Source organism: Aedes aegypti, chromosome 2 (genome assembly GCF_002204515.2).
Source record: "Aedes aegypti strain LVP_AGWG chromosome 2, AaegL5.0 Primary Assembly, whole genome shotgun sequence".
NCBI lineage: Eukaryota > Metazoa > Arthropoda > Insecta > Diptera > Culicidae > Aedes > Aedes aegypti.
In genome coordinates, this window is record NC_035108.1 from 248,939,201 (window position 1) to 248,961,449 (window position 22,249).

Genomic DNA, 22,249 nt, shown 5'->3' on the forward strand with positions numbered 1-22,249 from the left:
TGGTTTTCCACCATGCATAACAATAATAACAGAACATATTCAAAAATTCGCCAATTATTGAAAGTTTACTTGCTGCTTTTTGATTGATAACTTATAAATGATATATTTTGAACATGTTGTAAGAGGTATACGCTTTTTGTGAGAAATTTTCAGTTAAAATTAAATGCAATGTGACATATTATTAAATGTAGGGTTTCTTCCTAAAACGTTACGTATTTTATGGTTGATCCCTTCTGTACATCAAATATGTACTCAAAATAAAATATTTATGATTTTTCAATCCTATTATTGCAAAGGTTGACTTACTGATGTGGCTTTACGCACGACACTGGATGTGTCCCACTTGCCCCGTTTAGCGAGGCAACTGCGTCTAATAGCTCATTGTACATCTTTCTAAGGTTTTAACAATTCACAATTCACAAAATATGTTGCCAAAATGTGACCGTGTTGTTGGATTTGCAAAATATTGACATTTGAAAATTATTCCGAACAATTTGTTTGAACTATCGTTTTTTTATGTCCCACTTGCCCCGGGTACCTTATATAAGATTATTTTGCAATCAAAAATTGGATACTCATATCACCGCATCAGTAAAACATCGACTCGAAAAAAGGGCAAATTTTGAAAAATTAATCATTTATCCATGAGCTTTATAAGACAAAGGAAATCATGCGGATCTAGTGTATTCATCTAAAAATTGTTAGAAATCATGCAAACATTCGAAAAATTCATAATATTTTCAGCACTTTTATTGACTTTTCCTTAAGGTGGCCAAACTGTCCCACTTCCCCTATTCGTGATTTTATGATTGCCTGTGCGATACATTTTCGAACCCAACCAGCACAACACAGTGTTTAACAGGAAAACATCACCGTAGTTTGAATTGGAAATTTTATTCTGGAAAAATTGTCATCAATTAATCGATTATCTCGATTATTGAGTGAGCCAGGAGTCGATGAAAAATTAATCGATTAGTGAGTCAATTAATCGATTAATCGAAATAATCGATTAATTTGCGACAACCCTACATCCGACGAGAATCTTCCTCGCGTTTTTCTCTGCGTAACACAAAACATGGCCTCGATTTTGCGGTCCAGCAAATTTGTGCGATATTTCGCGGGTTTCGCTCGGAACATCGTGTTCAATACGGTCCGCGAGACGGAGGGAAGCTTGCTTCAGCATTCGCAGTGTTTGTGCGGAAGTTCCGTGAGGTGAGTGGGTGTTTTTCGAGGGATGCAGTTTGCCTACCGGCGAATCCTCGTTACGCAACAAGAGCACCGGATTGCAATGGTTCCCTTCCCATGCTGCATCGGGTGCAAAACGAAGAAAGTGATAACGATTTTTGCTTTGTTTTAGTGGATTTGCATCGACTGCTGCCAGTTCGAGTCAGGGTCTTGACAGGTCCCTGAAGCGTCTCGATGAAGATGTTCGTCGCTCGGGACGTATCTCGAGGCGCGATCTGGAGGATGTGCTGGAAGAAATACGGATGAATCGCTCGGCTACCAGTGCGCAATCACTGCTGGTCATTCGCTGTTGTGGTAAGATTGTCATTTTCCTTGTCTTTTCCATCAATCCATCTGCAGGATAAAAACAACCTGGAAAGCCAGGGAATTCCATTTTTGATCTAGGAAATTAGGGAAAGTTGGGGAAAAATATCCATAAAAGTTGGTAGCAGTTCTCATTTTAGAGACTTGGTCTCTATATTTTAATGGAAGTCTTTAAAATGTCTAGGGATGAATGATTAGGGAAATTCAAATAAAACCTTACTTCAAATGGTGTTTTGTAGAATATCAGGGCGCCTTCCGCAGTATTGTGCCCTGCCTGCGCTATCCGGAGCAATGGCGCAAGTGCCTTAAGTTTCTCCGAGATAATCGGCCCCCCTGCCTGAGGCTAAATAAGGTTGGAATTATAAATGCAGTTTTTTTAATTTACATTATCACCTATATGGTATAGCGGATTTTATTTTTAAAATTGAATCGACAATCTGCTCTGAAACTGTTTCTCTTTTCCGTAGGCAATCTAGTCCCGGAGGAATTGCCCGAGGTGCGAACGGCTTTGGTGCAGGAAATCTGGAAAACGCTCAACAACTTGAACGTGGCGATGGATGTTTCCCACTTCAATGCCCTGCTCCGGGTCTACCTGGACAATGAGCACCCATTTTCGCCGACGGAATTCCTTGCCGATCTGAAGGCGAAGGGAATCGAACCGAATCGTGTCACGTACCAACGGCTGATCTCGCGCTACTGCCAGGAGGGTGACATCGAAGGAGCGACCAAAATTCTCGAATACATGCGAGAGAAGCAACTTCCTGTCAATGAGTACGTGTTCAACGCGCTGATCATGGGACATTCGCAGGCAGAGTAAGTATGATTAAAAATTATGTTTTATCTCTACATTCTGTCCATTTCTTCATGATCGTAAATTGGGAAAAAGTGTCTTGTATTACCGTCAAACGGGGTGACTTGCAACGGTGGGGTGACTTGCAACACATTGCAATTTACAACAGAATTTAGCTATAAAGCACAAATATCAAAAGAATAATTGTTATAAATCGGTGCTACAATACGTGTGATTCACAATTCAAGTAGTGACCACAGTTAAAAGAAATATTAGAAATATTTTTACAAATTAAACATTATTGTTTTAAATTTCTTGAAAACTGATACTTGATGGAAGGTCCAAATCGTGACCTGAAAAAATGAGGTAGATTTAATATACAAAATTAATACTCTACATGGTGTTTCTATAACTAATAAGTGATAATACGACGAATTTTATTTTACGAAATTGTAGCAACAACTTTAGAATAAAAATACTTTTCATAAGAATATACCTATGCGGGGTGACTTGCAACACATAATTTTCAAACAATTTTGAGTTTTATAGAAGTGGAAAAGTTTTGTGTTAGGTCTACTTTATAATCAAAAGAGTAATCTTTCATCAATCAACTACAAACATTCGTTAAAAATATTGTTTGCTTCAAATATTGGACCTTGATGATTTAACACCTCATTTTCCCATACATAAATATTCCAATCATTTTCTTACAAATAAGTATTCAAAAGGCTCTTGTACTGGTTCGAATGTTTTAAATACATAAATAACAATAGATAATAAGTGCGACTTATAAAAAATATCAGCATTTTGTTACCAAAATCTAAATTAGCATTGAGTGTTGCAAGTCACCCCGCACGAGGACATTCAAAAAATTTCATATTTTTTATTATTTTTGATATGATAAAATAATTCGATTCAATCTTCTGTCATCTCATTCTGTAGGCAGGCCGGCCATTAAAAGTTCAAAAAGGAATTTAGATTTATAGATGATGTTTAGATCATGATTTTGACTGATTGAAGTTGAAAAGTGTTGCAAGTCACCCCGTTTGACGGTACGCAAATTTTGTCCTTGTTTATAAAATACAAGACAAGAACTGGTTACGAAGATCCTGAAAAGCAGGGCTGTGCATTTTCGAAAGCATTTTGAGAAACACGAAGTCTTGGTTGTGTCGTCTCGATGGTGACGAAAAACTGCGTCGCTTCATTCTTCGTTCCACACTCATTCGTTTCGAACAAGAAAGGTGACATGAAAGAGTAAGAATTTCGTTTCATTTGATTTAATTGAAATCTATCTAAACGTTTTAAATTAAATTTTGCCTATTATATGCAATAGTAATATATGTAACTTGCTCGGTAATAAATTAAGATAGAGTAATGCGGGCCACCACGTCGTTCATTTGAATTAATCAGCTCCTAAAGTTAGAGACTACCGATTGAAAGACCATCTCGCTGCGGTGAAGCTCTGATTTATGACGCGCGATGCACAAGTAACACGCTTGCTGCGATGAAAGGGAAGGATTGTCGGATTGAAACGAAACAGTAGAGTTTCAATTGAAAGGCAAGCTTGAGTCAGTCAGTCGGGGACTGAAAATGCTTTCAATGAAATGAAAATCTCGCGTTCAGTATCATAAGGGCGTAACTGCAGAGATCGATTTCTCTTAATCGATTTTCTCTTTAGCTAATTACTAGGCCAAGCTACCGTTTTCGACTGCTATTTTCGATTCATTAGAAAGAACTCATCGTCCTTTATCGTGTCGATTCAACACGATGTAATGCAATGTAAAGAAAATCGATTGCATTTCGTGTATTCATCCAAAGAGAAAATCGACGAAGAGAAATCGATCACTGTAGATACGCCTGTATGATACTAAACGCGAGAAATGTACGGCCCTGCTGAAAAATATAGCAGAGCTGATAGCAGGTCTTATTTAGAGATTCACTTTTAAGTCATTATTTAATGCAAGTCCATAAAACTCTCTATTTTCAGTCCCTTTTCTTAAAGAATATCTTCATAGATTCGTCCTTTTGAAAAATGTTCAAAATTCCTTTCAAATGGAGCACAAATATATTTCGAGGCTTTCCGGTATGCCTTTCTCATCATCCACGCTTTGTGCCCGTAGAGAGCAATTGGAAGTATCATCAGGGCAAATTTTGGATCCATTTGCAAGTTGCAGAACCTAATTTGATTACATAATCCGTAGAAGTCCCTATTCGTAGCCGCAACACGTCTTTTCCTTTCGCGGGTTATACTCCCGGAATTTATCTAAGATCATTCGCAAGTTAAACTTCTGGTCCGTTGTCTCTCGGTCCCTAAAAAAGTCTGGTGTTCGCCGACGAAGGATTCCTCGAGTGGTCTCAGTCTGTTAAGGTGAAAATGCATCGAAGCCAAACCTCGAATTTTTCAGAGCAGAAATGAAGAGAATCACACAACCGTTCGTAATGATAATTTGGTCGATTGGTCGCTCGGTGGCGGTGACCAATCAATAAAATTTTTAGCCATAATGGTTGTCTGGTAATCTAAATTTGTGCTCTGGAGGACTCGAGATTTGGCCTCGATGCATTTCCAGTCCGTACCCTTTCTTGTAGATTGGGCGTATGGGCCATCCCAACAATCGCTAGGCATTTCTTCGTCCTCCCATACCTTCAGAAGTACTCGGTGGATCGACTGGCAAAGCTGCTCACTTCCGTGCTTGAGAAGCTCGTCTTTCTCAGCAATCTTACAGTTATTCAGTTTGCTGATAGCGTTTTTAACCTCTCCTATGGGTTCGCAGCTAGATCGTCACCATCTATGTTTATACTGTTTCTCGCTACATTTCCATTTTTGCCGTTCAACAAGTGCTGAAAGTGCTCCTTCCACCTGGCAGTCAAGGCCGTTATATATCAGCGAATTCTCTTCTCGATCATTATACATGGCGGGCACTAGTACGGTACTGTGTCGCGTTCCATTGACCATTGCTTAAAATCTCCGCATATCGTTCCGGTTCATGCTATCTTGAGCTTCAGCTATCACATTTTCTTCGTGCTGTCTTTTTATCTCTGGTGAATTCGCTTTTCTTCGGCTTTCGCTGCCCTGTACCGCTCTACCTGTACTGTTCTGCCGAGTACGGTTTCTGGCGACATTATCATTTCTGTCACTCTTTGGCACTCTTAATCGAACCAGTCGTTTCGTCTTCGTCGTTGACCAGTGCCAATCACTTCCCGTGCCGTTATTGTCACAGCTTTATGGATAGGATTCCACAGGATGCTAACATTTCCAGAAACGTTGATTCTTCCCAACTGCTCGTCTAGCTGCTGAGGGTACTGTGCAGCTACCCCATCTACAGTATTGGACAAAACATTTGCAACTTTTTCGATTTTCCATACAAAATGACCAACTTTGATAAACTATATCCCAGTTATTTATGAATCGATTCGAATGAAATTTTCACAGAATATCAGACATAACTTGAATTTTAACATATATTTTTGAGTGATTTTTCCAATCACAAGTTTAAAAGCAGTAACGGTTTGACTAAAGTGAATTTTTTGATGATTTTTTATAATTGACATAACTAAACATATTGAAGGAATAGCTTCATGGTATCTTCAGCAAAGTTGTAGATTTTGACGAGATGAATAAGTTTGCTGAAGACAGTTTCACGTACGTGTTTTTTTTCCATCGCACTTTTCACGTAGCTCTTACGTTAATCATAGGTAGCCCAGAATGAACGCATGAATTTTTGAACTTCGTCCATTCCACCGGCGCTACACGTAAGAGCTTCGTGGATTTTCCGGTAGACTTTACGAAGCGTTTCAATAGGACCTAGATGGTTTTGCATTAAATTTAACTGGAATAAAGACCAACCTTATCTCTAATAGGCTTTGGAAGAAAACTAATTCCCAATTGGAAAATGTAAACAGACCTAAAAGATTGTGATATTTTTATATTCAATCTGAGCATTATGAATCCTGTTTCCCAAATGTTGTGAGTTTGTTCTGTCTTGTTGTAGCCTTCGCCTTCGCGTGCTATAATTGATAGAGGTTATAAATCAGGTATAAAATATGAAGTAATGCAGGGATTCTTCGATATTCAAAGCATATTTACCTTGAAATCAATCTAACACAGGGTTTAAAGTTCAGCAGCTTCTGAAGTTCCTCAAAAATCAAGCGGGCGCCATCTTAGGATTTGCGCTCAACACCGAATGTACGTACAACATGCAGATGTCAAAATGAACTTAGGCACCTACGTGAATTTCACGTAAGTGCGATAGGTAACCTCAGTAACAATTACCGATTCACTATTTGATGGTTATGAATGGCTTAGTGATCTTTATCTTAGTCAGGTAAAGTGGAGGCAAAATGAATTTGGAATGATCTACGTGATTTTTCACGTAGCAATGACGTTTGGATTTTTTTTGAGTGGATAAATTGAGGGACAAAAGATTATTGTAGCTATATGTATGGGTTAGTTGAAAATGAATAAATAATTCGTGTGGATCGTCATACAAAAACGCTCGTCGTCGCGTATAGAGTGTTCATTTCCCGGCCATTTTGCTCGTCCCGGGATTCGGGACAAAAATCTAAGCCCGAGATCCCGGGATTTCTCAAATTTTTATTAAAATTAGTATTTTGGTTGCAATATAGGTACAAATTATACAATACAATGTTTTTTCAATGAAATGAAATGAAATAGAACTTTCCAAGATATAACAAATTATAGATATTATGTTAATAATAACAAATCACATTTCATATATTACTTTCTTATTATTATGAAGTAACTTAACAGCTTAATAATTACGGGTTTGCTACATATTTTTTTTTAAATTCTTTATAACACTTATGAATGGAAGTATGGTAAAAAAAAAGTTAAAATATCATCAAAACCTTTGAACAAAATAAACGATTAAAGATCATTAAAGATATTATAGAATATCATGCTAAAAGTTGATTACTGAAAATTATTGACTGGAGTTTAGGTTTACTTTCCAATATGATTTCTCAGCCTAGGCTTAAAAATGGCAAATGTTGAAGAGAAAAGCACTAAAACTTTGCAACAAGACAAATAAATGTTTCTTACTTGGTACATTGATCTTTTCATTAACACTTAATCGTCGCGCTGTTGTATTTTGTACAACACTGGTGAAAAAACTCGCTTTTTGTTCACAACAGCAGCGTGGTGGTTCTGACGGTGGCAAACCGCGCGACGACTCTTTTTCATGATGCTGTAAGGCTTTATAGTGAGAAAAAATGTCATTGTTTTTCATTGAAATTTAGTGATTTTCATCAAATTCTACGTACATTTCCGGGATGTCAGAACAAAAATCCCGGGAAATGGGATATCCCAAAATTGATCGAATCCCGGGATTTTTTGTCCCGGGATGGACACTCAATTCGCGTATCATTAGCTCGAAAGTATCCGAGCAGAAAGCTAATCCGGAAAGCCTTCGGCTGGCAAGAAATTCGACGGAAATCGTCACACTGGTGTCAGAAGTGAGGTTCAAGATGAGTAAGACTGTGTCTTCCGCGTTGCCGCAAGGTGATAACCAAGATGGCGCCAGTGCCATCACCCCTGAAGGACTTGCCACGATGATATCTGAGCTGAACTTACCGGTGACAAGTATGTTCAAAGAACTAAACGGGCAAATGAACGATGGTATTCGAAAATTTGAATTTGAAATTACATCATTCGGAGCTGAGATGGACCGTGAAAAAAACAAATTAGCCAGTTGCAACATATGCGTGAGTGCAGCTATCAATGAACTCTAATTTTCATCAAATGTCGTGGAGCAGAGCTCTCCCGTTACTCCGTTCCTCATTACGACTGTTGCAAATGAACCCGGTGAACATAGCTCTAGATCCACAGAACAGGGCAATAATGGAGACAGTAATAGGCCAACACGATCGGACGTTCTCAACGCCAACAACGTAGCTGGTTTGCCAGATGTCGATAACGTTGCACGAGTGAAGCTAAACCCAGAACTATACGACGGTAGTAAACGCTGGAGTGATTATTTGCTGAAGTTTGAGCAGACCGTCGAAATCAACAATTGGGATGGTGCCCTGAAGGCGAAATACCTGGCAGCAATGTTAAGAGGTCCCGCACTAGAAGTATACCGTTCCTTACCTGTTATCGATCTGCTGTCCTACTCGCAACTCAAACTGGCTATGGACAGAAGATTTGGCGAACAATTTCATCAAGCTTCACACCATGCCCAGCTTCGAGCACGGTTACAGCAGAAAGGGGAAGATTTAACTAGCTTTGCTGATGACATCCGTCGCTTGGTAGTATCAGCTTATCATGACTGCACTCCAGATGCCCAGGATAAAATTGCGATGAATCATTTTCTCGATGGATTAAACGACCCATCTATCCAGGATTTGGTGCGATTTGGATTACCAAAAACTTTCAATGGTGCATTGCAATCTGCTTTGCAATTTCAAATATATCGGACAGCACTCAAACACAAAACCGTCGACGAAGCAAATATCGTCATCAACCCAAAAATTCGAAAAACGGGCGGATGCCATCCTAAAGGAGAGTAGGGTGCTGGTAACTGAGAACGCTCCTTCCAATATTTTATTTGTTCATTCGCTGAATCGGCATCGTGGAAGTTACCTGTTGGATGTCCTTGTAAACGGAATGGCCTGTGAAATTTCGACTAAGCCACCACAATCGAAGTTCTTGAAAACGATATCGGGTGAATTACTAGCTGTGATTTCCGAATGCGCCGTTATTTTTAATTTTGGCAAACATCGGGTTCAACACATTGCGTGGATAGTGGATATCGCCGAGGATTGTATGATTGGAAATGACTTTTTGAAACAACATGGATGTGCGATAGATTTCGTGAACAATAAACTGCGTGTGTCTCGCGATAAGGCCGTTCGGATTCGAAACGAAAGTGAGCAGGTTCGTGAATCTTTCAAGGTGTGCGTAACCAATCAAGTGGAGATCGGCGGTAGGATGGTAATGATCGTGTATGGTGAATGTGAAGGTAAACCCGAGGGCCCATTGCTTCCGAACAGCTTACAGAAGACGAAAAATGCTCATGTGCCAGATTTTTGATCGAAAATAGTGATGTTTTTAGCTCTGAGTCTGGTAAAACCGGACGAACCAATCTTGTCAAGCACCGCATAGACACCGGGCAGCATAGACCCATCAAGATTCCCCCCAGGAAGATTCCCTTAGTGATAAGGGATTGTGTGGATGAAATGATTCAACGAATGCACAATGAGGGCATCATCGAGCCTTCAAAGAGTCCATGGTGTGCTTCTGTAGTATTGGTCAACAAAAAAGATGGCACTCAAAGGTTTTGTATAGATTACCGTAAACTTTATAACGTCACTAAAAAGGACTCTTATCCACTCCCCAGAATTGACATTACGTTGGATGCCCTCGGGTATCAAAATGGTTTACCAATGGTAACCATGATTGCTTTTTTTGCATGACAATTATTATCTTTCGGCTTTAAATCGGAATAAAAAACTAACTTGTTTCATATTCTTATATACGTACTTCCGAAAAGAGTCAAAGGAGCTCAGCAATATAAATAAGGAGAAAAGTTTTTTGAAAATATCTTCTAAATTTTCCTGACTTGGCTCATCCCAAACTTCCGAATACTTCTGTTCTGGGATTTGTCGACATCTTTGGGAGCTTTGGGACTCTTTGGGAAACATTCTGATTGGAAGTCCACCGTAGGAAATATATCGTATCTGGAACGGTATATTACTAGAGTACGATTTCTGATTATGACGCTGACTTTCAAGGCTAGATTAAGAAGAATAACTATATGCATTATTTGATCATGTTTAGATGTTTTGATTAATTAAGGCTATAATTTAGAGATAGCCATGCCTGAAAATTGAACATTATAGTAAATTTGGAAGTTCTTTCAAAAATCTGTTAGTAACGGTTATTAATATATGAACCAGTCATATCATTAGCAAACAGATCCGTCGAAGTATAATACGATTATTCACATTTTTAAGCTGACAAACACTATCGTCATGTCAACACAATTCATTTTGTTTTCCCAACTATACAAACATATAAACATTTTTTTTTTAACTACAAATTGAACTTTAACACTTCACTTTTGCAAAAAACAACATACTCTAATAATCCCTCCCCTAAATTTAATTTAAAAAGTGTATTTTTTTTGGTTATCAAAAAGTCTTCAACTTTTCATCAGAAAAAAATTGTATCAATATTCTTTATTTTTGGCATCGCGTCCCTACTGGAACAGATCATACTTCTCAGGTTATTGTTGTTAGGACCACTTCCACAGTTATTAACTGAGAGCTTTCTTTGCCATATTTTTCATTTTGCATTCGTATATCGTATTCATTAGTATCGATGATACTTTATGTCCAAGGAAGTAAATTACATTTTCATTACGAATTTGAAATTTTTCGATCTTCAACTTTGTAGAACAAACTATATCAATATTCCGTAAATTAAAAAAGTTTTGATAGTTATCTTTTTTAACATAGGTCCACACTAATTTTCGTTCCGACCAAAAAAAATTTTTTTTATATTAGAAACAACTTTGTAGAACATTATTTTTACGTAAAATCACAATTGAAGGCGTGAGTTCCATCTTTCCTCCTAAAACCTCAATCCGTCCTACTGTGCAATCATTTGTCACAACTTTTGCGGATAGGGATACAATTAAAACAAAATTGTCATGACAATCACAGGGCGCAACCTTTTCAATTCGCGATTGATCAGTTATTTTAAACACTTAACCAAGTTTGTTTTATGGATGCTTTTCGATAATGTGTCAATGTTTACCAGCACGGAGAAAGTTCTCGAAAATTGCAATGCGAAGCCCAGAAAATCGCTGCGCACGTGATGATCGATCTTTGTCATATTCTGTTCAAGTGTTGACAAGCTGATATTGCGGAATAAAATTGTTGCAACAAGAATAGGAGATGACAATGTCTTGCTGCGTGTTTGGTGACAATTGATTCATTGAAAACATGACAACTTTGCTAAATAAAGCAATTCAAAACTTCGATAGTGCTCAAAAGAAAACTAAACTGAGAGGCAGGCTTTGTCCCAGTGAGGACGTAGTGCCAAGAAAAAGAAGAGATTTTTGGAAGAATCTCTGGAGTAAGATTGCAATAGAAGAATAACTTATTGGAGAAATTCATTCAGGACTTTCTTGAAAAAACTTATGAATGACTCTCCGAAATAATCTTTAGATACCTAGGCAAATTTTTGGAGTAATTTCTAGATACATTATCAGTAGAAAACCATCAGCTATAAAATAATTTAAGGATCCTGAACAAAATTATGTAGGTATTACTTGAGAAATTCCTGAAAAATCATTCATCAATTGTCCCGAAGGTAACATTGGGCATGAAGTAATATGTGGTGAAATGTCCAGACAATTCTTAGATACCCTTAGAGAAATGTCTGGCCGGATTCTTTTAGTAACCAAAATTGCTAATCTGAAATCACAATTAATCATTATCGCTGTAGTGTAACATGCGCTTAATGGAGACAAAAAGATTGATCGTCAGACGTTAGATATCTTGTAATGAACTTTAAAGACGGTTGTTGACTAGAACTTTTCTCTTGTTCTAGAAGAAATGAGGGAATTCAGGGAATACCAACTGAAAATCAATCTGATTGTATCCATAGAAATATAAGAATTTAATATGACTCATAAACCACCTTTTAATACCATCAAACATTCTTTATTATTTCAGTGATTTGGAATCGGCTACAGGCATTCTAGCCGTGATGTCGCAAGCCGGTCTGCAGCCATCGGCCGATACCTACACGACCCTGCTCTGCGGATACGCCCGGAAGGGTGATGTCGAATACATCCTCAAAACGCTGGACACCTGTGAACAAAGAGAAATCTATCTGCTTGACAAAGACCTGTTGGAGATCATCTATTCGTTGGCCACCAATGGCCACGCGGAGAAGGTTGATCCGTTGATTGCCAAAATCCGTAAGCAGGCAGGATACAATCAAGACGCGGTGAATGTGATCTTGAGATTGATCAACCGTGGCCAGGAAGATGCGGCCTTCAAAGTGTTGAAAACGATGCCCAGAGCTACCAAAAACGACGGAGAACTGGCCAACACTGGAGGTTTCCTGATCAAACAGCTGGTCAAAGCAAAACGACCTGTAGGAAAAATTCTGTCCATTTGCGAAGAACTCACCAGCTCGGGTATGAACTCGAATGCCTATTTGATTGCATTGGAGACTGCGCTGAAGAATGGAATCGTTGATTCGTCGTACGCTTTGCTGAAGACCTTGAACGAACAGAATCATCCCATTAGGCAGCATTACTTCTGGCCATTGCTGTGCGCCAACGATCAACCCCGTCCTGAGGGAGTATTGAACGTTCTGAAAACGATGATCCAGGAATTTGAAATGCAACCCAGCAGTGAAACCATTCGCGAATACGCGATTCCCAATATGGGAATGAACAACCACGAAGAAGTTATCCAGTTGTTGCGAAGTGTTGGCATTTCCTCTGCTGTTGCCAGTTCCGGATGCGTTTATGTTGCATTGGAGAACAACAATCTGAAGGACGCTGCCAACATTGCCTCTCGCTACAAGGCTTTCTATTCGCCGGGAGTTTATCGTAAGCCGCTGATTTCGGCCTTGCTTCAAACGCAAGATTTCAATTCATACATTCGTTTCTCCCGCCAAATGTATGATAACTTGCTGCGAATGAAAACAAAGGAAGAAATGAACGAACAAGCGGAAGAAAATGAAAACAATTCTTCGAATGTACAAGCAGAGGTCCTGGGATCGTTGATCTACGATGTCGTCGTCTCCTTCAAGAACAAACGGGTTGAGGCGCTGGAAAAAGTCCTGACCGGTTTTGTGAACCAAGGTTTGTCAATTAGCAATTCTCAAGCGGAAAGAATCCAAGACAAGCTTGGTGCTGAGATGACTACGGAAATCTCCTCTATGCTAAGCAAATTGGCCGCTGGAGATTTGGAACCAGTCCAGATGGAAAGCGCGGGACAAAGAACCAAAACGCCTACATCTAATCTGTCGGTTCCACAATTGGAGCGCCTTATTACCAATTTACAAGCTCGTGGTGAGAATTCCAACGCCTTGAAGAATCAACTCATACGCAATGCAATTCGATCGAATGACGTTGCCAAGACGGAAGAAATTTTAGCTCGTCTGGAAGAGGAAAACTACGTCATTCCACCCGGAGTTTATGCTCAGGTGATCGAGTTGTACGCCACAAGCGGTAAGGTTGAGGAAGCTTTCACCCTGCTGGACAAGGTCAAAGGAAAGTTGCCGGACTTTGAACTGGACGATACCAAAATTGTTCGACTTGCCCAAGCTCTGCTTAATCAGGAACGATTCGATGATGCGTTGAAGTTCATTGCGACGAACAAGGCCACGACCGATCGCTCCGAAAAGGACGTGGATTTCAACTACAACAGCGCCTGCTGGCGGCTGCTGAACACGTTAGCGGACAAGGGTCAAAGCGAGCAGGTGAACAAGCTGTTCCAGCAAATGTTGGATAACGGATATATCACACCGCAAAACATTTTCCTAGGAGCGCTGATCAAGGTGAGTAGACTAGTTCGATGCAACTGGGTTTGGGTCATTTGGTATAAAGGACAGTTGGCAAAACGGTCATTTTGAACAACGAGATTTGGCGTAATGAGTGAAAAATAAGGGTCAGGTTATTTTTATCTTTATTTGTGAGATTTTCGACCAAGGTTGATTTACCTCCATGGTAGTGGGTCTATTTTACTAGAGACTTGATCGCTATTTTCATGCAGGTTTCTCAAAAGACTCAACTTTTATGCTTTCTACAGTCACTTATTTCTTCTCTTGCTTGCAGTGAATCCTTATGCAAAATCATAGAGCTTTCAGAGGAACCTTTAGAGACAACCACGTATTCCACAGGTTCTTCAGATTTTTTCACAGATTTCCTGAGGAAAAGTTTCAGAAAATCTTCGAGTGATTTATCAAGAGATTTCTTCTGGAATACTTTCAAGGAATTAGGTATTACTACAAAAATGCCTGTAGAGATTGCTTCAATGATTCTCTTAAGTTTTCGTAAAGAAATTACTTCAACAATTGGCTTGTTTAGGGGTATCAATTTTCTTACATATTCCGAATCTACACTAAAAATTGAACTAGAATCCAAAGTTTCACAATTTTCCGTTACCTGGAACTATTTTTAAAACACGTTTGAAATTAGTATGGAAATCATTTTTGAATCACCCCTCGGCAAATTTTACTTCGGGACGAACTGTCATTGTGTAAATTGAAACGTCATTGAGTCAACGGATTGAAATTTTTGTTAATCATTTATAATATCAACATTGAGATATTGGAGTGCAATAAAACCGTGTTATACTTAGAATGATGTGCTCTTTCGATCAAGCTGCAATAAACTGTGAATTTTTCTTTACTAAACAACCCAATTTTCAAAGTATATTTAGAGGAAATTTGTGCAAAATTTCCTCCAGGAAGACCATGAGCACTCCTACATTACTACTTCCAATAATTTTCACTGGGATTATTTTTAAAGAAAAAAAAATATCCGGGTACTATCCCACACTGAGGAAAGCAAACGTAAGACTGTCATAAGATTTGCTTATGGAATTACGACACAAGAAAAATCTTTGAAATTCATAAAACCATCGTATGGTTTTCGGCAGATGTTGTTTCCATAATACACCTCGAAGGAATTTCGTAAGATGATCTTATGAACCAGCATTGACTTGATAACAAAATCCATAGATAGTCTTATGAATTACGTTCTGATCCATTCTTGGTTCCATAAGACTGTCTTGTGTAATTTGAGCTTTAGATTATAAATTTCAATGAATGAATAATATTAATCCGCGTTGAAAAACAGGTTAACCAACTTGGGAAAATCAAATTTTCATCCATTTTGTCATATTGCAATTCGATTAAAGCACTTTACTGTAAGTATTAGAATCGATTTGCGATACGACAAAATGGATGAAAATTCGATTTTAGCTAGTTGGCTAACCTATTTTGAACGCGAAGAAGTATATTATAGCAGCGAAACATTATTGAGAAAAGTTGTGAAGAACGCCTGAATTGGTGCAGGTTTACGTTAGGGGCGGATGAGGGGGGTTTGTGATTTCTTACGCGTCATACTAATTGTTTTGAATTTTCATTCAAAAATCTTATTCTTTGGATCCAATTCCTTAATCTGATCGAAAGAAAGTGTTAGTTACAGAGGTATTGATGATAAATAGAAAATATTTACCATTTGATGTATTAGAAACGGAGTCAGCCAGCGACAAATCAGCAAACACGTCCATTTCGGAAGCCATATTGAATTTCTGATAGTGAAATGGCTGTACCGAGAAAATTTGCCTCACGTGGTTCTTCACAATGATGAGCAATGGGGTTCATAAGCGTTCTTATGACATTAACAATTGATTGTTATGAAAAAATTACACTTGTCTTATGAATCTCAATCTCGTCGAATGAAATACGCAAGTGTCTTATGAACCAACAAAAAAATAATAAAAAACGCGTTCATTAGTGTGATCTTATGAAAATCATACGAGATTTTTGCCTCAGTGCAGAGTATCCACCCAAGTTTTTTTTCCATTATTTCTTTCATCGATTTTTTAGTTGTATCATCGTTGTTTTCAAATCTCCCGTAGGAGGGAAAGAGAGCGACTTTATGATGACGTCATCGTGCAATGGGCAATGGCGCTTTATAATGCGGTATAATCAACAAGGCGCATAATAATGAACGCATACGGTTCGAGTAGATCACAATTGGAAATAGGTATATCTCAAAATCCAAATAATTTCGAAACATGTGGTCTTCAGTAAAGTTGTTCTGGAGGTGGAGGGCTATCTGATGTTCTCCATTTAGTTCGGATTTGACCGCTAGATGGCACTAGTGGGCATGGAACTTTTACTTTTGTTCTGTAGATATTTCAGAATGCTGACCATTTAGCAGGATGGCATCTTCGGCAAATTTGTTCAGCAAGTTAGAAACTATCATTGTTCGAGCTAGTTGATTCAAAATTTTGCAACCAAGCAGCGTTAGTGAGCACGAAACTTTGGTTTGCGGATACTTCAGGATCCTGACCTTTAAGAAAGATGGCATCTTCGACAAAGTTGATGCGTAGCTCAAGGGGTTTCATTATTTTAGCTAATCTCGATTTTCAAGGAAAACACAAAGAAAGCATTTGAACTACTTAACATCTTTGCCGAAGATGCCATCTCTCTAAGTGGTCAAGATCCTGAGTTCTGCAAAACAAACGTTTCATGCTCACTAGAGTCACCTGGTAGCAAAATTAAGAATCAACTAACTCGAACAAGGGTGCTGATGAGCTACTGAACAACTTTGCAGAAGACGCCATCTACCTAAGTAATCAGGCTCCGGGGATATTCGCAAAACCAAAAGTGGTGTACAAAGTACAACGCGCGACAACTCACGTTACAAAAATTCGCGTGACAACCGAACGGTTAAAATTCATAAAAACCTTCCTGATATGCGTGTTGTGGTCCAAGATTTGAGACGAAGAATAACATTATTTTGATTTTATAGCTACCAAAAACAAACAAAATTCCAAAGGGTATCCCGCCTAAAGGCGGTGTTATGTAATAGAGTAAATGAATCTTAGAGCTGTCAAATATAGTACACGACACTGAAGGTTAAGGGAATTCAGAAGAAAATTGCTGAAGGAATAACCTTAAAATTTGCCTATAAACTTCTGAAGCAATATTGTAGGGTTTCTTGGAAAACCCCTAATCGAATGTCAAAAATACTCTAGAATAGACCTTTTTGGACATTGTTTTCAGGTGATTATAGAACGAAGCCCTACCTCTAATTTTTAAGAGCACAAGTCTTCAGAATCAAAAAGCGATCCGCGTTGAAAATTTATCCCACTGATCGCCACCAGCAAGCCAGCAATTTGATCGATTTTCAACGCAAACGGTTGTAAGATTCTCCATATTTGTGCACTTGAAAATTCAAAGTTTGGCTTCGTTTTATAATCACCTTCAAGTTTTGTCGAAGAACGAAAGAGAGAGCATTTTGACGTGAAATGCCTAATACTGTAAGCAACAACTGTCGAGTATTGTTTGGTTTCGTATCGATAGATATCTCTGTTACAAACTCATAACATATAAATCACAACTGTTGTACAAAGTACAACAACGCGTCAACCCGAAGGTTAAAGCATTTTTGTGTTTTTGAAAAATGCCTCAAAAATGAATCATTTTATAAGCTACAAATGCTTGGATCTCATTCATTATGTAATACAAAAAAAAAGTACAATTTCCACAATAAACCTATCACATAATAAGAGCCTGGTGGATCCTGCTTTTTTTTTTAGTTACGCGGAACATAAAATATATTCCAAAAAGTATCGTGAAAACTCAAATTTTCCAGAAAAAAAAGAAACGTTTTAAAATTACTAATCAATAACCAAATTTCATAAATTTGCGATTAAAAATAAATCTGTAACTTCTACAGGATTTTTTCCAGAAATTTTATTAAGACCACCTCCTTCTTAATAAAGGAGTTCAAGGGGACAAGGGGTTCCTCATGAAGCTCGTCCAGAAATTTCTATTGCATTACATTTAGGGATCAGTTCTGCAGGGCTTCCAAACATTTCTCGAATCATTGGGGTAGATAAATTGAGCTGGTGGGGCATAAAGCGCACCCTGCATTATCTTCGTAAATGTCCCTTCATAAAATATAAATTAAATTGTTGTTGGTTCATTATTCAGTAATTCTGACTCAACACTATAAAAAGATAACTTTCACGAAGCCTGATCAACCGATAATGGATTTTTATCCAGTATTGTGATGCTTAAATGCAGAGCGTTTCGGAAAGCCTAAGAGTAGTGTGTGGAATTTTGCCTGTGGGGCGTGCGACGAAATCGGGATCAATTGTGTTCGCGTTGTGCGATTATGTAATTTTCATACAAACTATGGTGTCTAATTAGTTTTGAACTCAAACCCTTATTCCTGTTATTAATATAATTTTAATATACATACCTTTCTTGTTTCGCTATTAATGAATATAACCATTGAATAGTTCGACATTACGGATGTCGACGTGCTTTTTTAATATTTTACCAATATCTATTCACCGCAAAAATGCAAAGCTAGTTTTAAGTTAGTTTTTCCTCCTTGGGAAGCTAGTTTGGTTTTCGCGTCGCCGGTGAGTCGTCTATTTTTCTGCCACGCGTTTCGTTTGCTGGGAAGTGCATTTCAAGACCCAAGCAAGCTAGTTCGGTTTTCGCGTCGCCGGAGTAACGTTTGTTTTTCTGCCACGCGTGGCAGTGCATTTTAAGGCCCATGAAAGCTAGTTCGGGTTTCGCGTCGCCATGTGTATATCAAGTATGCTGATAAAGTAGCTTATGACTGCTTAGTCAGAGATGAAGGATCAATTTGGTGAGCTCGTTTCATGCTTTCATTTTTAATGTATATTTTATTGTGAAATATTTTTCAATCATGACAACGATAGAAAAGCCACTTATATGATTTTTTTAACAAAACCTGTATGGTTTTGAAAAGACTCTTGTGAATGCTTAAAAAGTATTCAAATACACATACCTTATCTATTATCTAACATTTTTTATTACAGAAATCGTTTTGAATGGTTCGACACTGAAAGTGTAGACTTACTTTAGGAACACGTTGTCTGTAGTGACTAATAGGTGACTGTTTGAACTAAGGCTGCATGGATCGCATCACTTACCAAGGTGAATCCTGATTATGTAGCTTTTGAACCCTTCCCACTAACAAATTCCTCCCTGTGACAACCATGGAGATGGAGAGGTGATCTCGGTCTCTAGTAACAATGGATGTCACACTAATAATCCCACCTTTCCCGGTGACCGTAAAGACGTGGCCGGCGCCGTTATTGACTTTATAATGTTTGGAGTTCTCGAAAGTGTACATTGAAGATGGAAAGCTATTCCCAAGCTACATCTGTTGGTTCCTTGTGCAACTTCGATTATTCTGGTCAATCACGGAGTAGCAACTACGAATTGTACGGTCATCAATACTTATGCTTATGCTTAGTTTTTCCTCCTTATCTATGGATCGCATCACCAAGCAACGGTGACTTCTGTAGTAAATAAAAAGGGCATAATGAAAAATTAACACTTCAGTCGTCGCGCTGTTGTATTTTGTACAACAGTGGTCAAAAAACCTCGCTTATCGTACACAGCATCAGCGTGGTGGTTCTGACGCTGGCAAGCCGCGCGACGACTGAAGGGTTAAAAGGCCAACTAATTTTCAGTGTGGTGTGGTGGCTTCTGTATAATTTCACTATACCATGACCGGAAACACAACTCATACATGTTAAAGCTAAAAATGAGAGCCATTGGTATGCGACAGCCGAAAAGATCGTAGAAACGATGCAGTAGTTAGGTAGAGTAGTTGTTCGGGTTTGTCTGGAGCTATGATAAATTCAAGCTCCAAATGTTTATCTTGAGTGATCATGTGTCGATTCATGGCATATGACGTTCAAAATTATGAGCCAAAAAGTAGTGTGCCGTGTCGCCAAATGACTCATTTAATTTGGTTTAAAACTATGCCAATTGGCAGTTTTTTGTTCCAAAATAAACCTTTTCTTTCCTAACGTCCATTAGGCCGAATGACCCATACTTTTCCATTATGTCATATGACACTTACTTTTCACACATTTCAAAATTATGCCAAATGAACCGCTCATGATTCAATTTAACATTTACTTCATAATTGTTTGTTACAGGTTCACATTGTCAAGAACGATCTGCAGACGGCCATTGCGGTCTTCGAAGAAATTTGCCAAAAATATCGCACAACTCCATGGAAAACCGAGCTCACTTGTCGTTTGATCCAGTCGGAGGACGCTACCAATCTGCAGCGCCTGACCGATCTCAGCACGGAAGTCCACGGGGAAGTGAACAGCTTGTACGATTTGGTGTTCGCCTTTGTGGACTGTGGCCGAATTCGCCAGGCAAGGAAGATCCTTGAAACGCCCGGACTTCGCACCCGTGGCCAGCGCATTGAAAGTGCCTGCGAACGCTATCACGTTGAAGGTAAAACGCATAGCTTGGAAGGTCTTATGGAGGCCACGAAAGATTTAAACCATATCGATCGGTCGACCATTTACCACAAATTGCTCAAGAGCTACATCAATGAGAAACAACCGGAGAAGGCTTTGGGTCTGTGGACGAAAATGCAGGAAGAAGATCAAACACCATCGGAAGGATTCCTTATTGAACTTTCCAATTTTTTGAAAGCCAACGGATATGAAGTACCATTTGTGGCTCCCAACGTCCCTTCGTCTCCAGCTAAGAAAGCATTGAAAGCCCAACCAAAGCCCAAGCAAACTGATTCGAAAGCTGTTGATACCAGAAAGCCCGTTTCGCCAAATCTAAAGGAGTTCAAAGTAGCTTCCAAATCCGGAGATGCTGATCGGCTACTTGCGGCTAGAGAGAAACTCACCGAGAGTGACAAACTGAATCTTACTGAACAGTCCATGGTGATCGAGGCTTTGGTCAACCGCGATCGATTGAATGAAGCTTCCAAGTTGGTGCTGGCAATGCTAGAACAAAATCTGCATCCAATTCCACGGATTTTCAAATACTTCCTCAACAAGTTAGCAGCTTCCGGTAATTTGGAAACCTTCGAGCGCATTGGCGGAATGATCTCGGACGATGTGAAGCGACTGATCTCTTTTGACAACCGCCTTTGCCATGCCCATCTTGCTGGTGGTAACGTTGAACAGTACATGAAGAAACTTGAAGCCACAGCAGATACGATCAAAACGAAAGAAGAAGCCGAACTAGCAGCCAAACACTTCCCGATTGGTGGAGCTTCCGGAATTCTCGCCGAGCACCCAGAAATGCATGATCGATACAAAGCGGTTGCCGAGAAGTACGTGAAATACGATCTTATTGCTCCAATGAACGCCCTCTGGACGCACCACTTCATGATGAACAACGAAGTCGAAGCTAAGCAAATCTGGGATCAGTATTTAATCAATAGCCCTAGGGTAATGTTCCAGAAAATTATCCAACAAGCCAGAGAAACAAACGACGATGCTATGGTGCGCCGCTTGATAGATCAGCTTCAGAACTCTAAAGTGTCCGAAAATGGTATGGGCATTATCTACAGCTGTCTGATCGATGCACTTGTTCACAAAGGCCAACCAGCCCAAGGTTTGGAAGCACTTAAAGACGGTCTGAAGGTCATTTGCCTGGAGCACTTTAACCGATCTGCGTTGAGGAGACTCAAGGATGGTCTTGTGGCAGCAGGACACGATTTTCCCTACACAATTCCGGATCGATCTGCCAACAAGGCACATGACACTTCTAGCAGCAGCAGTGGTAGCAGTAGCAGTGACGACGATGTTGGCAGAGCTAGAGGCAGTAACTAAGTGCATATTCCTAGTTAAGTTACTTACAATTCATGTGAGCTTTTCGAGAGTCGCAAAAAGCTGTTGCACCAAGGAGAACTGTTATATTGTAATAGTTTGTCATGTACCACCCAAATTAGTTTTAAATAGACATGTTAAAATACGCTGGAATTTCAATCACACACTGAATTGAAAAGAAGATCAATTTTGATAATCCGAAATCCTTAGAAAATTAGTTGATAGCGAGCACCGAAACAATCGTCAATTTGCTTTTGCAGAAGAACCTTGCGATCGATAGGCCCGAGCGTACACCACGCGCCTATCGACGCCTTGATGTGGAGTGATCCTCGTATTGCAATAATCGTTCCACCTTTCATAAGGCAAAATGTATGAAATTCGATAGTCCAGTTCGCTGCGTGTGGTGTACGCTCGGGCCTATCGATCGCAAGGTTCTTGGTTCGATTCCAGGTTACCGCGTAAACGTTTTTTTGTTTTCAAATTCTGGTTTCATAAGGCAAATTTATGAATTTCAACCCGATTTCTTGTGGCGAATTTTCATAAGGG

At 39.1% G+C, this 22,249-nt stretch overlaps 1 protein-coding gene across 1 annotated transcript; it reads left to right on the plus strand.

Annotated features, from left to right (window-relative positions):
• The first annotated feature begins 1,029 nt into the window (after positions 1-1,029).
• Positions 1,030-21,874, plus strand: LOC5569371 (leucine-rich PPR motif-containing protein, mitochondrial). Its single transcript, XM_021844774.1, has 5 exons — positions 1,030-1,212; positions 1,358-1,539; positions 2,016-2,361; positions 12,038-13,880; positions 20,054-21,874. The coding sequence occupies exons 1-5, from the start codon at positions 1,076-1,078 to the stop codon at positions 21,704-21,706; spliced, it is 4,161 nt and encodes a 1,386-aa protein (XP_021700466.1). The 5' UTR covers positions 1,030-1,075; the 3' UTR covers positions 21,707-21,874.
• The last annotated feature ends 375 nt before the right edge of the window (positions 21,875-22,249 follow it).